A 15,325-nucleotide genomic window follows, 5' to 3' on the forward strand; every position below is an offset into this window, starting at 1 on the left:
AGCGGGAGATAGGCACCAGCACCTCCCGACCCCACTAGGGACAAGGGTGTATTGAAAATGGATGGTTGGATGGATGGAACAAAAAACAATAAAAATGTGCCAATAAACCCCATCTAGACTAACTCAGATGTTTAAAAGTTTTAAGACTGCTTGAAACTTTGCTCTAAAAAGAATAAACTTTTTAGAGCAATGAAAGAACTGTGATTTTGACAATTTGGTACAGATTAAATCTTTCACACAGCCAATATAACATCATATTGCTCCAATGTTTGTGAGAACAACATGCTTTTTTGCCAACCATAGTTAACCAGGTTCCTAACTATGTAAATTAACAAATCTCACTGGTTTTCTAATTTTGAGAACATGGCTAACTTATTTTTAAGTCATGTCAAGATTAAAATTACTTCAGTAGAAAAATGGAACACAGCTTTGGAGCCTCGACTCTTCTTCAATCACTGGCATCCTTTTCAGTTCTCTCAAGTGCACTTTTATTTTGAAACGTTTATCATGAAGTAAAAATCAAATAGCTTGGACAAATCCTGTTTTTGGTTGTTGGTGATTATTAGCTCTATATCAGATGTGGAAATCAGTTCATATTTACCTAAAAATGAGCAGCAGCCTACCAGCATTTCTTAAAACAAACAGTAAAGAGAGCCCGAGTTCTACCAATGATCGATGTACTAAATACTAGCTTAACTAGTTGTTAATAACAAAGCTTTTATGCTATATTACGATTTAGAACAATTAGGATGTAAATGTGTTCATACAGATTTTTATGAGAAACTGCAAAATGCTGTTTAAATTAAATGTATTTGTTTTATTTTTGTGCGTTTTGTGAGTCGAAGTATTATCTTCGACAATACTTCTAAAAACAGAAAAAAACTTGTAAATAGAGAAATTGATAGAGCTACATAGTTTGTAATAATCCACCTAGAATTAGATATAAACATGATAAGAATAAGATTAAAACTAGAGAAAAAGACTACTTGAAAGTATCTGAAAACTGATTAGCCATTTAATTGAATTAAAAATAAAACTAAAAGTTGTCCATCAACCACACTAACAAAGAACTCCAAAATGAAAACGCAATTGGGCGGCTGACGTGGAAATATTACTTGATGACTCACTCCTAAATAACTGCCATGTATAAAAATTACGGAGGAGCATTTGAATGCATCATTCGAAGCACGGGGCTACGCTCTGGCGCTCCGGCGGAGGGGGGCAGAACTTTTTAACAACACGCGTTGACACAGCACTCAAATAGTTTGGGGATGCTCGACTGGAGACAAACAGGAGTAACGTAAGATGTTCATCAGTTACCCTTTAGTGGAGACTCTATCATGGACTGTCTAACAACTGTTTGCATTAAAGAAAGAAAAGTTTTCTTCAAGAATTAAGGGTGAGTTTTTCGTGTATTGACATTCTGGACTTCATATTTTAGAAAGTCAGGGATGAGCTCTCACTTTGATGAGGCGTTTTGCCTCTTTTATAAGTCTGCTCTTTCTTATTGCTTTTTGTTATGGTGGAATGATTTTGTGTTTGTCTTATGCTCTGTAGGAGTTTTTGTTCAAAACCAAAATCATGTTCACATCCTACATAAAGACTCTCAATGATATGGTATTTTCTACGGTAAGCGTACAGGTTCATGCACCACTGCATGTCTTTGCATTGCTAAGAGATGAATGGCTGCATTAAACATATCTCTGAATAACACTTATTTGACTTTAAATACCAAAGCTTGCACATTTACTTTGGTGATAGACAGTTTGGCATGTGCTCAGCTACATGCAATTATTAGATTTTTTGAGAATGTATTTTATTATTTAAGTTGTATCAATAGTTGCAACATTTTTGATATATTTGTAGATGGATATTTTAGTAAGTCCTTTTCGCTTTGGTCTGCTTTTCGCTATAGTCTGAGAGCCCTGAGGAGCAGCCGAGTACTGGAGTCTTGGGCCGTATTGGCAGCTGGCTGTCTCCATGGAGGGGAAATTCTCCAAAGTGCTTGGATGGAAATGACTTCTCAGCCTCTGGTTTCACGCAGAGAAGAGACGGTGATCGCGAGAGTGAGGACTCTGTGAAAATCCGAGCAGAAGAGCGACAGTGGCAGGAGAGGGATATTAGTTCACTTGGCCTCTTTAAAGAGGTTTTCCCTTGTGAAGAGAGGGACGCCACGCAGTCTGCCCACAGAGACAACTCAGTTGTGTGCAGCACTGAGACAGGAGAGGGTGGTGCAAAGGAGGGGGAGCTTGGAGAGAGGTGGAAGCAGAGAACAGGGCAGGGCAAGGAGACAGAGGAGAACAGTAGTGCTCCTTCAGCAAGTGGGAATCCTGAGAGGAATGTCAGTCATCTGACGCATCCCTCGTCTTCGTCTAAACGGGGAGTGGCGTGGGACTTTGACCAGGCCCACACCCAGCCACACGCACTGAGAAAAACACAGGCTCAGACAGGTAGGAAGCTCCATGTGTACCTGGAGGAGACTAGCGTGATTCAGTGTGGCCAGAACATCTGTGAGGGAGAGGAAGTTGTTTGCAAAACTGTTAAAAAGAGCTTGCAGATACTTCGGAAGCCAAAGTCATCACAGAGTTTTGATTTAGCAGCCAGCTCAAGTCCAGCAAACGCTGAGAAAAATGTGAGGCCGGCTGCCGGGGAACAAAGTTATTACAGTGTTTTAGGGGGAGTGTCGCTCAAAACACACAAAGACTCGTGGTTAAAGACTGAGGCTGAGCAAACAGAGGCAGACGACATGGGCCGTAGAAACTCAGGCAAGAGGAGGGTCAGGAAAAATTCTCAAGGAGACGGAATCCAAAGCCCCACAGGAAAAAGCCCCACAGGCAAAAACCCCAGAAACACTCAATCCGCAGATGGACTCCCTCTCGCAGGTAACTCTGCAGACAGTCTGCAGGGCAAAAGTCCAAGCACTCAGCTGAAAGAAGCATCCACAGTCTCCTCCTCCAAGCCAGCCCCCTCCTTACAGGTCTCACCTGAAGGAGGAGAAAGCACGTTCTCCTCCACAGATATGGTCAAGCAGTTGGACCAGTTCCAGAACTCAATCTCAGACTCTGCAGCCAGCCAGACGGGCGAGGTAGAAGTGGGAGCAGACATGGACGAGGATGAGATCCTTTACAAAGTAGAGAGGAAGACCGAGACACCAGAGTCCAAACGCAGGAGTATTAAGGTTTCCAAAAGTGAAGTTAAGCTTTTTTCAAAAAATGTTCCTCTTAAACCAAAACAAAGCACTACAGCAAATCAGCGGGATTTCAGCAATACATTAAAGGAGATATCAGAAGAAGAAAAGCCCAAAACAGAGACTGACGCAAGGTAAGTTAAAACTTTTAAGTAACTAAAAGTTGTACAGTCCACATACACCAGTTGATTGGAAGGTGAAGGGTTAACTATTCAGACTGACTTGCATACTTTTGTTAAATGTCACTTCGCAGACGTTTACAGAGCAGGTAACTGGTGTGGGAATTGATTCAGGTATATCCACAGAGAAACAGAGGTGTGAGTCATAATACAAAGTTCAGGCCTGAGCTTTAGGATTGGACTTGTAAAAGTGTAGCTGAGATCTAAATTGAGGTTAGATAAATCTTTGGGTGATTAGGAAATTCCCTCAAGATTAAATCATTACTTGTTCATAGAAAGTATATGGTTTTAAGTAAGTTATCTTTAAGTGCTGCATTATTTTAAATATTTCAAATGTTTCCCTTTTGTTTTGCGCAGTGTCCCTGGCCCAAAGACAGTTGCTCAAGAGCCCAAACCTGTTGCTGGTCGGATTGCAGATAAAATCAACCTGTTTGAGCAGAAAAAACAAGATGGGAGTGTCAACAAGACCTTCCAGACCCCAAGAAGTGCTGATGTCTCCCCAACCAGATCTGTCTCAGACAGGCTTAAAACTGACTTCCTTTTGTCTGAGCAGAGGTCAAAATCTGCAGAACGTTACGGCAGCCCCAGGTCGGGCATTGGGTCAGCTGACAGTGAGAAACCAATGACCATCAAGGAGCGAATGAGAAAATTTGCAGAACCATCAAAATCACAAGTAAAACCAGCACCGACTCAAATGCCACCTGTAAAAGGAACATCTATAAAATCTCATGCCTCTGTGACAGTTCCAGTATCAAAGTCGTCAGAACTTGAAATTCAAGATAAACTTGATACCAAAGAGCCAATGCAAACTAAAGCAAAGTCAGAGATAACATCAAATCAAAATGTACAGGATATTTCTGCTGCGGGGGTACCGATGCCCCCTCAAGAATTGCAACAAATAGACTCTAAAGCTAGCGAAACAGAAGCAAAGGATGTACATCAAGTCACACATTCAAGCACTATTGTAAAAGATGATCTAGGAGATTCTGCAGATACTACCGAAAACGTAACACCAGAGCACAAAAGCCCAAACAGAACAAGCTCCCGGTCTAAACGAAGAAAAAATAAAGAAGCGGCTAATCCTGTCAGCCCAAATGCACAAATACAACCAAAGGGTTCTGATGTAAAACAAGAGGAGGTGGAAAATACAGAGATGTCCTCTACCCCCAAAAAACTTCCAAAATTGATGTCATCTCAAAAATTCCCTGGAAGCATTTCAGGAATACAGACTCTGACAGAAAACGAACAGGATGAGTTCAGAAATGAATCAAAGGAGGCTGATGAATCACCTGTCAACAGAGATGAACCTGATACTGCTAGCTGCAGCAGTGAAATAAAAGGGACTATTGATAAGAAGGCCAAAATTGTGCCCAAACAGGAGGAAAAATCAGAAGAACAGAGCCTTACAGTTACACAAGACAGACAAAACTCCTCAGAGGACAGGAGTCAAATTTCTACCACCTCTCTCTCAACACCTCCTTCAGCTAAACAGCATCTTGAGACGCCACCTGCAGCAAATCAGGAGTTATCTGTTGAGCAGCCTAAATTAGATAAAGAATTATCAATGCAGCTCGACTCAACAAGTAAACAGGAAGAAGGCACAGCAGCTAAAGAAGAAGCAGAACAAACCCAGCTTCCTCCTAGCACAGACACCGCACTGATATATCAAGCTGAGACTGAATATGTGGAGAAATTAGAAATAATGAACAGTGGAAATCTACATCATACTGAGGAGAGAGACACAGAAAACACCCAGCAGCTTCTGCCTGGAGACAAAACCTCTGCAAAGGGGGATATTTCAGACAGTGGGCGAAGTATCTTAGGAAAGGAGCAGAGTTCTGAAAAATCAAAACAACCACAAACAACCTGTCAAATGTCAGACAATACCATTGGATCATCAGCCCTCCCTGATGATACACAAAAATCCAGTGAGGCGGTGACTGTACCTCCAGAGAAAGCTGCTATTTGTACAATCACCCAGACTAATGAGGCTGTGAGTGCAACAGAGAGTGATAAAGAGCCACAGAAGGCAGAGTTGGCCACAAATGTGCCTCCTGAGTCACAAACAAAACTCTCAGAAAGCTCTGGAATACAAAGTGAGCTGGTGGCAGGAGTAGCCAAGCCCGATTCTGTATCTGTGGAAAAATCTGAGAATCCACTTGATGACTCATGTACACATGGTGCTAATGATGCTGAGCTGTCCAAGTCAGAATCTATTACCAAAGCAGCCATGCCAGATGAGGGAGTGAGTGCAAAAGGCACTAATGGCACTCTCTTGGTGGCACCTGCTCAGGTTGATGTGACATACAAGGAAAAGACAGATTCAACTGCTAAAAATTCTTTTAGTATTTCTGACTATCAGTCTACATTAGGCAGAGGGCTCGGGGAAGATGTCAGGGAAAAAGAAACCACTATGCCATCCGTGCAAGAAAACTTGACAGAATTCAAGAAGCCCACTCTTACTCACACAAGCACGGAGAGTAGTATTGATGTCTGTTCACTCAAAGATGCAGAGAAAATAACTCGGAGCCCCACTGATAGCATCACACTTCACTTGACAGATAATAAAACAGAAAATGCAGCAGAGAAAAAAACCACTCTCCCAGCAAATAAACTTTCACCTGTTGCTAATGGTGACATCTCCTCACATTCACAACTCGCCAAAGTCATAAAGGAGCCAGCGAAAGACACGTTGAGTCACACTCCAAAAGCTCCTCTCCCCCCAGAGGTTTATAAGCTGAACCCAGACCCAGTTCAGCATTCATCCATGAGGAAACTGAATTTGCCAAGGGATCTTAAGAACGATAATTCCTTTCAACAGCAAGAGACACCATCCAGCTGGCTAGACGTAGATGTTCCCAAGCACAAGCTGAGAGTCCCAGAGGCAAAACTGACTTCCTCTGGAAGTGAGAGCAACCTGCTGGACACTTCTGGTGAGCTGGATGATGATGATTTTGTTGAAAAAATTAAAAAGCTCTGCACCCCTTTCTCCCTCCCACCTCGTAAGCACAACCACCTTCGGACCCCCCAGCCTCCCTTTGCGATGCCGGCCATTAAGGAAGACCGCTTTGAGAAGTCATTTGACCCTGAGGAATTCACATTCGGCTTGAGGAAGAAGACTCAGCTCACGTTAGAAACAACTCCAAGCCTTTTAGCCAAGCTCCAGAGCGCAGACGCAAAATCTGGCCTGATACCTGCCAGGGCGAGTTTTGCTGACAGGAGCCTGCTGCTTGGTGGCCTTGATTCTCACTCTCGCCTCAGGGACAAGGATGCTGGCAAGGGCGAGGTAGAAGAAAAGGAAGAAAAAGATCAAATAAAAGTTAAGTCTCGCTTGGAGAGGAGCTCGGTTCTCAGCAGTCTCACCTCCTCTCTCTTAAGAGGTAAGCGGAATGGAGTTCAGACTCAGGCTGAAGGCACCGGCTCAGACAGCGTGTTGCCTAACGAACCCCCCAAGCTCAGTCCTCTAACTTCACCCCAGCCGGCCCCTCCAAGCCTGACAGACTCAACTCCAGTCAAACAAACAGCAGCCAAGCAGAATGAAGAGGAAACCCGGACTGCAGAGACTGTGGTCTGTGACTCAAGTCCTCCACTTCCTGCTTTTAACGACATCAAGCTGCCTGACTATTTAGAGAAGCACCTCCCACAGGGTCAAGCAAAAGCTGTGCCGGGAGTACTAGGACTGGAACAAGTCAAACCTGAGGTTAGTTTCAGTTTGAATGAAAATTATTCTAATGTCACTGCTGTCGAAGCTAAACTAAAATAGTGACGCAGTGCTATAAGCTGAAACGGGAAGTTCAGTGTATCGTTTGAGTAGAAAGTCATCTGTGAACATTTGAATGAGCAGTGAGTCAAAGAATCAACCAAAAGCATATCATTTTATCTCTTAGCTAACAGGGAAAATGGCATCTCTGCTTTCTGGAGGAAAGGCAGAGGACGTTAGAAAACCAGGTCTGGTGCTTCCTGACTCTGCAGTTCCAAGTTTTCCTGGGATTCCTCCAACTGCACACACTCATCATCTTTCCAAAGAGCCTTTGTCCCAACAACACGAGGCTCTCAGAAATACCGTAAGTACATCACAAGCATGCTGCTGCAGGATGCTATGTTGTGTTGTGCAACAGATTCATTCTCTACAGTTAGAAGTATCAAGTTTCAGTTGTTGGCATAGTGAGCTAGATACTGTTTTTACTACAATTTCCATAAAGCTGCTGCTCCTATGGCTTTTATGAAAATAAAACCAAAAGATTGCATGTGTTATTTATAGGGGAGCTTTTACTTCTATTTTTTTTACTCTGCTTTGTACTACTTTCTCCTGTATCCCATTTGTTTTTATAAATAAAGGATATTTTCTTCAACTAATAAGGATTTTGGTAATCCTTTAAGGCTGAAACCACTTTCACTACACATACAGCAGAAGTTTCTTTACAGTTACTGGTGTAAATCTACAGTAAATACTTATAGGTAAATCAATAAAGCAAAGCATTTTTAAACATATTTTAGCAATTTTTATAAGAGATTGATCAATCTCCAGGTCTGTCATGGCCATTTTTGCCCCAGTGAATCTATCCCCATCCTTATCTGAATTTTCAATTAAGTGCGTCAGAGAACCTATTATTTGTTGAGGTATAGCTTCATATTGAGATATTAAAATTTGGGTTATTAGATTTCAGATTCCCAGCCAATTAGAAAGACAAGAACTTTAGCTATACTTGTCTTGAGTTTATTTTTGGACCAGATTCTAGGTTTTCTCCTGGAAAGAACAATATAATTTTGTTGTAATCACACATGAATCCATGCAAAATGTTATGTTCAGGATGACAGAGGCTTGTCGTGGGTAATTGTCGAATCACACATTTTTCCACAGCCAAACGTTTAGGCATGTTTGTGCATTTGTTTGCAAATCTGAGCAGTGGGTTATTATAGAATTATGGTCCACAAAGTTATTCAGTCTGGTCTTGTTGGTTGGAATTTCACATTTCACATCAGTTCTAAAGCATTCCTGTAGCATTCATAGCATGCATTACTCTGTTTTTTGTCAAATTTGCCCAGAAGTGTGCTGTTTCAGTATGAAATCAGAGCTGTGTACTCACAAAAGACTATAAATAATCTGTAAAGGTCAGGTTAATCTGCAGACACAGAGCAGCTGCACAAGGTTACATTAATTAGCATGCTTTGCATTTTGCAGATGTTTGCCATGCTTCATGGTATTTCTCACAATCCCATTTTCTTTTGTGTTTCAGAAAATAGCTGTCAAGGGATTTCATAAACGCCCTGGAAAGGTACAGTAGGCAAAACCTTTGCTCGATAGAAACAAGATGGAGATAGGAATCTCAATAGACAACGCTTTGTTTTTGGGAAAACATCTGTTCTTCATATAGCATTCTTGGGGGTAAAAAAAGGCACATTAAAAAGTCTTGTGCAAATGTTCAGCTGGGTATGATTAGCATTATGAAATGTTATACTGCTAACAGTGCATGAGTGTAGGATCTTCATTAGTACAGTATATAACTTCATAATAGCTGTTGCAGCTAAGCCAGTTATTCCCCTGGTGCTCAGCATACTTATTCTCTTGCCTTCTGCTTCTGTTGTGCTGAGGAACCACTGACTTAAAATAGAGCTTTGTTATAGTTGTTTAGAAGATCTTTGGAAGCAAGTAATAAGAAAAAAAACATTTATTCCCAAGAGAGAGCATTTTTGTGGTTCAATTCTTTGCTTTTGACTATTTTTAAAATTCTGTCAGACTAGCACAAACATGTAAATAACTTCCTTTAAAGTGACTCAAAACATTAACAGCATGCCCTACTTGCATGCTTGTATGGGCTTTTTAGCCTGAGTAAACATCGGTATCCGCCTGCTTTCAATAAATCCTGTTTTACTATGAAGCATTTAATGAGGGATGCTTTTTCCCCCATTATTTTCCAGCATGCTTAATGTGATGGAATGTTTTATTCTGCCCTCTGTGTCTCCAATGCAGATGGTGTTGTTTGAAAAAGCTCAGTTCAGTGGCCAAGCGCATGAGATTTACAGGGACATGGCAGATTCTTCTTCTCTGGAGCTTTCGCCTCTCATATCTGTAAAGGTTGTGAGGGGATGGTAAGTGTGCATAAAATAAATAGCTTCAGTTGAAAATGTGCCGTAAGATGTAGTTCTAATTAATGTCAAGTGATTTTGTGAGGGTGAAGTTAGGGTGTCTCAAAGGATTAATTGGGTGAAATATCAGAAGTTGGATTTCATCGTTGGTAACTACACTCTTTTTTTTAAGATCTTATCACATAGATTTTACTGCTTATTTCGTGTATTTATATCTTTGTTTCCTGTGGCAGTTTCAGTCTCCTAAATAGTGGATTAAGCCAATATTTTTCACATGAATGCAGTAACTCTTCCTAGCAGAATTATTGGTATCGCTGACTTACTTGCAATGCATGCTCTTTTGTGTTTCTCATGTAGAACAGTGGCAAGGGGTAATTGGTCCTGTGTCTCATATTTGTAGTCTGGAAGAACACAAAGTCTTGGATTTTTAATTAGAAGTTTCTAGACAACGTGATCTATTTAAAACATAAAACAGAAATTATAATCAGAGTTGTGTTCCTGGTAATTTTACTAAATGTTCCAGCACAATATTGGGGGTAAAAAAAAGGCACATTAAAAAGTATTGTGCTAATGTTCAGCTGGGTATGATTAGCATTACTATATTGTGCTGCAAAAACAGCGGCTCCTACAACAATTTGTGAATCCATTTTACTATTTGGATAGTTTCTGCATCCTTGAACAAGTGAATATATTTGTAGATGCAAATGAATTGTTTTTGCTTCTGTTAAATAAATGCAGAAAACAGAAAGAACACAATTTAAAAAGAATCAGATGTGACCTTCTGCAGGCACACTGAGCCAAACTGATTCAACAATCTCTCATCTTACACAAATACGAAGAATTAAAGCAATCTTATTAAACTATTTACAGAAGGGGAGGTTATCTTCATTCTCTACCATTTGTTGATTTTACACTTCATCTTGCAAAAGGATTAATCAAGGAAATTATTACGCATTTTCTTGAGAGGCTTAGAGATGCAATTAAAGTTATTCAAGCTAAGCTAATTAGCAACTATAAGGCTTCCAATTTTTATATTTGCACAAAAGATATGAGAGTGAGCATCCAGTGAATATTAAGAGTATTTCTCTATTTTTTAACTAGTTAAAACCTTTCATATCCTTCCTTTATTATTCCTTAAGTTGAGTTTTCTGTGTTTATTGTGTGAAACAAAACTGTTTTCATGTTACAGCTGGATCCTCTACGAGAAGCCTGACTTTCAGGGACGCACCATCGCCTTGGAAGAAGGTGGACTAGATTTAGATTTAGAAAATATGTGGGCAGAGCCACAAACTGAACAGAATGGCCCACCGATTACCATAGGCTCAATTCGACTTGCTGTCAGGGTGAGTACACTCATTAACTTTACTTCATTTTCAACTCATGAACCCTTTAATAGCTGATGTGACATTCAGGCCATATTTCAGAGCATATAAGTGAATGAGTTAATCGCTGATTTGCTTTCACTGGGAGGATGACTTTAGCATTGGCTGCTACAGATGATTGACATGTTTGATTTTTTTCCTCTGCTCTCTCTGTAGGATTACAGCATCCCTCACATTGATCTGTTTACTGAGCCAGAGGGCCTGGGCAGAGTGACACCGTACCATGATGATACGATAGAAACTGGCTCATTTGGTATCCCGCTGAACACCGCTTCCATCCAAGTCCACTCTGGAGTGTGAGTATTGCCATTTTTATAGCATCTGGTTTCATTTAGATATCAACATTTTGGATTAGATATTCTTTAAGAGTTTCTTTTTGTATTAAGAAGTTTCAAGTAATCTGATTTGACAATAAAAGGTGATTTTCAAAGTTAGGAACTTTGTGATGTTCTTGCTTACTAAAGGTTTTTCTGAAAATGAGCAGATCACTTGAAAAGCCACAACAATAATCTGGGGATTAATGCTGCATCCAGTCAACAGTACTACAACTGGTTTCAAAACACAAGTGGAAATAAATGTTTTTGCTACATTTTATATAAATGGCAGACATATTGAATATGGCCGCGATGTCAGGCAGGCACATTCAATTATCCAGTTCAGAATTCTGACTTCATTGGGTGTTGTATTAGATTTTTTTCTCATTAGAACTTGCATATCCCAATTTCTCTATGCAAATCAATTGCATGTAAATGCTGAGTTGCATCTGCTCCCTGTAAGTTGAATTTCTTAAGTCCTTGGAGGAATAATCAGCTTAATATTTTGTGCATAGTTGAAATTTTGACTTGGTAAAATGTTTGCTTTTTCTCTCAAAACTTTTGAGCAAAAGAGTGTTTGCAGCCAAAAAACATGGCCTTGTCTGACAAATCAAATGACTCCAGTTAAAGCCCTAGCAGCTTTTAGCAAACTCCAAATTACCATTTGTAGTGTTAAGAAAGATGTTTTTCGTGGTGACATGTCTCACCATAAAACACCTGGATAGCATCCAGTGATTGTTACAAAGACTTGTTAATCTTAAGATGTCCTTTGTTTGCTGCAGTTCTCTAACTTGAGCTTCAAAGGATTTTTTTGTCTCATCCTTTACCAGCTTTTTCTTTGTATGTGGGTTCAAAACAAACAACTGATCTTCACTCAGTATAGTTTGTTTTAGGCTTTTTAGTTATTGCATTGACTGTAGATTTGGACAAGTTTCAGCAAGTATGTATTATGCTCCCATTTCCAGATTTAAGACCACACATCTATCCTACTTCAGCTGTGTGTTTCCCGAGCTTCCTTAATTTGTACTGTACTACTTACATCATTTTGTGCATGTGTTTAATTATTTATACCTTAAGTAGGAATTTCTAAAGCCCAAGAAATTATGTTATGCTGTTTCTATTATTTAGCCTGGACCGTAAGCACGAAAAAAAAAATTATAACCTCTAGTTTTCTAATTGGCAGCTGGAACATAGGGGAACTGTGTGTGACATTAATCCCTGACCTGAAGCTAATGGCTGAGATTAAAATATTCATGGTATAGAAAACCATAAATATTTGGAAAAACTGATGTATAATCTGCAACCACAGAGGGTACATGTATTGTGTATTTTTTCTCCAAATATGGTCAAAATGTAGAAATTCAAAGAATATCTCGAGCTTTAGCAAAACAGCTGTCACTTTCGTATTCGGCTTATCTCCCTTTCCCAGCAGTTTCAAACCTGTTGAGAATCCACTGTGAACAACACTTAGGTAAAAAGCTGCCTGTTAGTATGAGCAATTAGTGCTGAGTTAAACTACCGAGAAAATACCCCGAGGCTCCAAAAGACAAAAGAAAATGTAGTTAGACGCACATGTGTTACTCCTATTTGCCATCACTTATGTTGCTTTTTATATCGACTGGCAGACTCATCAGAGGTTCTCTGACTAGTAGAAATCTTTTCTTTTGTGGAAAAATAAAAAAAGTTGAGTGATAATAATCATTATCTTCTTCATTTATGTTTTATTTGTTCTCATTCCTACTCTTTAGAAAGCCTGGGCATGTCTGTCCTGCTGGTGCATGTCAGAAAAAAAGGAAATAGGTGAAGACTAGATGAACAGTGAGAACCAGACAAAGGTGTCAACTTGGCAAAATGTGGGATTTTTTTTTTCCACAGAAGAGGTGTAGGCATTTAGGACATTTTGTGCCCTGCCCAAGTAGGCAATGCGTGCTATTAAACTTGTGCTTCATAGCTGCTTTTTGCGGCTTTGCCTTTCAATAAAGAATTTAATCTGACTATCTTCGCAGATTAAACAAAAGTGAAAGGTGTCGGATTACATCTAGTTAGATAATCCTCAAAGATCTCCTTCAGCTGCTCGTCCTGCATAACTTTTCCCCTGCTTCGAGTGGAGACGACTGTGTAGCAGATGTGGTTTTGTTCCAGCCAAATGGAGTGAAGCTATTCCTTTACTTAGCAGAACGAGGCTGGCATCGCCTCCTGGTATTACTTCCTCAGCGGTGGCTGAAAGGGATGGGTTTGTTTTTTCCTGCCAGAGGCTCACACATGGTGATCGGTATGAGGCATTGGTATTGTGCTCGGAATGCCAGAGAAAAGGGGGCAACAAAGGCTGCCCACACTAAAAATTAAATGTGAAGAAAACCACTTTGAACTGCAGCATGCCATTCCTCTGGCATTCACTCTAAAACAAGCATCTTTTGTTTTTCATTCGTTTGTTTCACTCATGTCTGATAGAGGTATAAAACCAAACCCTACTAAAAAGCCTGATTTCACCACTCTTAAGTGCTGCACGCAGCAGGAAGTGTTGAAGTCTTTCCTGTGAGAGAGCTTCAGCTTTGTTCTCTTAGTCGAATTATGTAAACCGTGAACTTTTTCACATGATCACATTACAACCTAAAACATCACTGAATCATTGAATCATAGATCTTGCTGTGTGTTTTGGATTCTTATCTTGTTGGATGGTAAACCTTCATCCCAGATTTAAGTCTTTTGGAGCCTCTGAAAGCTTTATGTCCAGGATTGTTTTGTATTCAGCTGCTTTCATCCTCCCATCAGTTCTTGTTTGTGCTAAAGAAGCAGATCCCCATACCATACTGGTTCTACCATGTTTGACTGTGGGGATGGTGCATTCAAGGTCATGTACAGTATCCACATTTCACTGAGTTCCCTACTAAGCTTGTGACAAACTACAGACATTGTCTTATTAGGGTAATTTTTATTATTTGTAAAACATTTTTAAAGACATTTTGTTTTGTTTTTGTTCCACTTTACAATTTTTTGTCAGTCTATCACAAAAAATTCCAGTGAAATTAGCAGAAAAGGTTTACGCTTATAATACTAATCATAATACTCATACAAAATGCATTTACAAATATGGCACTTGTTAATGATGCATATTATTGTAAGTGTGAGAACCATGTGCTTCCACTGCTCACTATAAGTATCCACCTACATCAGGCCATGACTTCCTGTGATTCTGAAACCACACTGGGTGCAGCTAAGTATAACATAGAGGGACATTTTGACATAGTAATAAATAAAATGGTAATGTTTAGTCTTTTGTGCATCTTCCGGCAGGTGGCTGGTGTTCAGTGATCCGGGATTCGAAGGCATGATAGGTGTGCTGGAAAAAGGAGCATATCCTGTTCCTGAGGCTTGGGGCTTTTCCTCACCATTTGTGGGATCTCTTAGACCACTTAAAATGGTAAGTATGTGTGTGTATCCTCTTATGCATATAACAGTTCAATCACTACTAGTTGCAAGTCAGGTAAAGGGGTTTTATGGCTATGGAAGTTAGTTATATGTTTGGTTTTGCTGAAAACTTTGATGTTTGTTGTCAAATATAAAATATTCTCAGTCTTTTGCTAACAAGTGCCATATCTGTAAATGCTGTTTTGCAAGTGTGACCACACTCTCAAGAAATTTAAAAACAGTACAGCTGTTAATACTGTTAATATAATAACATTATTATTTTATTGTCCAAATAAAATAATAAAAAAAAAAAAAACATTCAAATTTCTTTGCACTTCATGCTTAAGGAAATATGTTTCAACGTTCAAACTGGAAAAATAAACAGTAAAGCTGCCTGAAATCAGAATGCAAGCATGGACAGATGGAGATTTCTCACAAGCCTTTTGTTTGCACTTCTGGCAGTTTTGGAGTTATAAAACCTGTAAGATTTATGACACAATGACCTCTGTTTGTAAAAAAAAAAACAATTTCCTTTTATGTTTAAATACATTAATTTCATTGCCAGCAGCTTGTATTGCTAACAGGAATTAGCATCATCTGCTGGTTCTCTAGCTGAAACGTATTTAAGGTGGCCTTGAAAATAAGCCAACTTAATTATGTCTCTGAAGTATTTGGCTTCAGAGAAAAATTGAACACATCATTGAGTGCCATTTGTGGTTCACTGACCTCTGATTCAGTTTCTGCAGGGCAATTTTCAAAAATATTTCC

General features: G+C 39.7%; 1 protein-coding gene across 2 annotated transcripts in view; it reads left to right on the top strand.

The window, feature by feature from the left end:
• The window catches only part of LOC116734405 (uncharacterized), a 33,935-nt gene that overhangs the window by 3,605 nt on the left and 15,005 nt on the right, over positions 1–15,325 (top strand). Inside the window, exons 1-10 of one of the 2 annotated variants that reach the window (XM_032585779.1) lie at positions 1,176–1,399; positions 1,558–1,629; positions 1,916–3,321; positions 3,724–7,066; positions 7,254–7,430; positions 8,604–8,642; positions 9,338–9,456; positions 10,643–10,796; positions 10,992–11,131; positions 14,444–14,570. In XM_032585779.1, coding sequence (XP_032441670.1) covers positions 1,582–1,629; positions 1,916–3,321; positions 3,724–7,066; positions 7,254–7,430; positions 8,604–8,642; positions 9,338–9,456; positions 10,643–10,796; positions 10,992–11,131; positions 14,444–14,570 — 5,553 coding nt within the window. In that variant the 5' untranslated portion in view covers positions 1,176–1,399; positions 1,558–1,581. Of the gene's footprint in view, positions 1–1,175; positions 1,400–1,557; positions 1,630–1,915; positions 3,322–3,723; positions 7,067–7,253; positions 7,431–8,603; positions 8,643–9,337; positions 9,457–10,642; positions 10,797–10,991; positions 11,132–14,443; positions 14,571–15,325 lie in introns of those variants that run through there. The other variant, XM_032585780.1, reaches the window with a different exon arrangement.

This window comes from Xiphophorus hellerii, chromosome 15, assembly GCF_003331165.1.
Source record: "Xiphophorus hellerii strain 12219 chromosome 15, Xiphophorus_hellerii-4.1, whole genome shotgun sequence".
NCBI classification, from domain to species: Eukaryota; Metazoa; Chordata; class Actinopteri; order Cyprinodontiformes; family Poeciliidae; genus Xiphophorus; species Xiphophorus hellerii.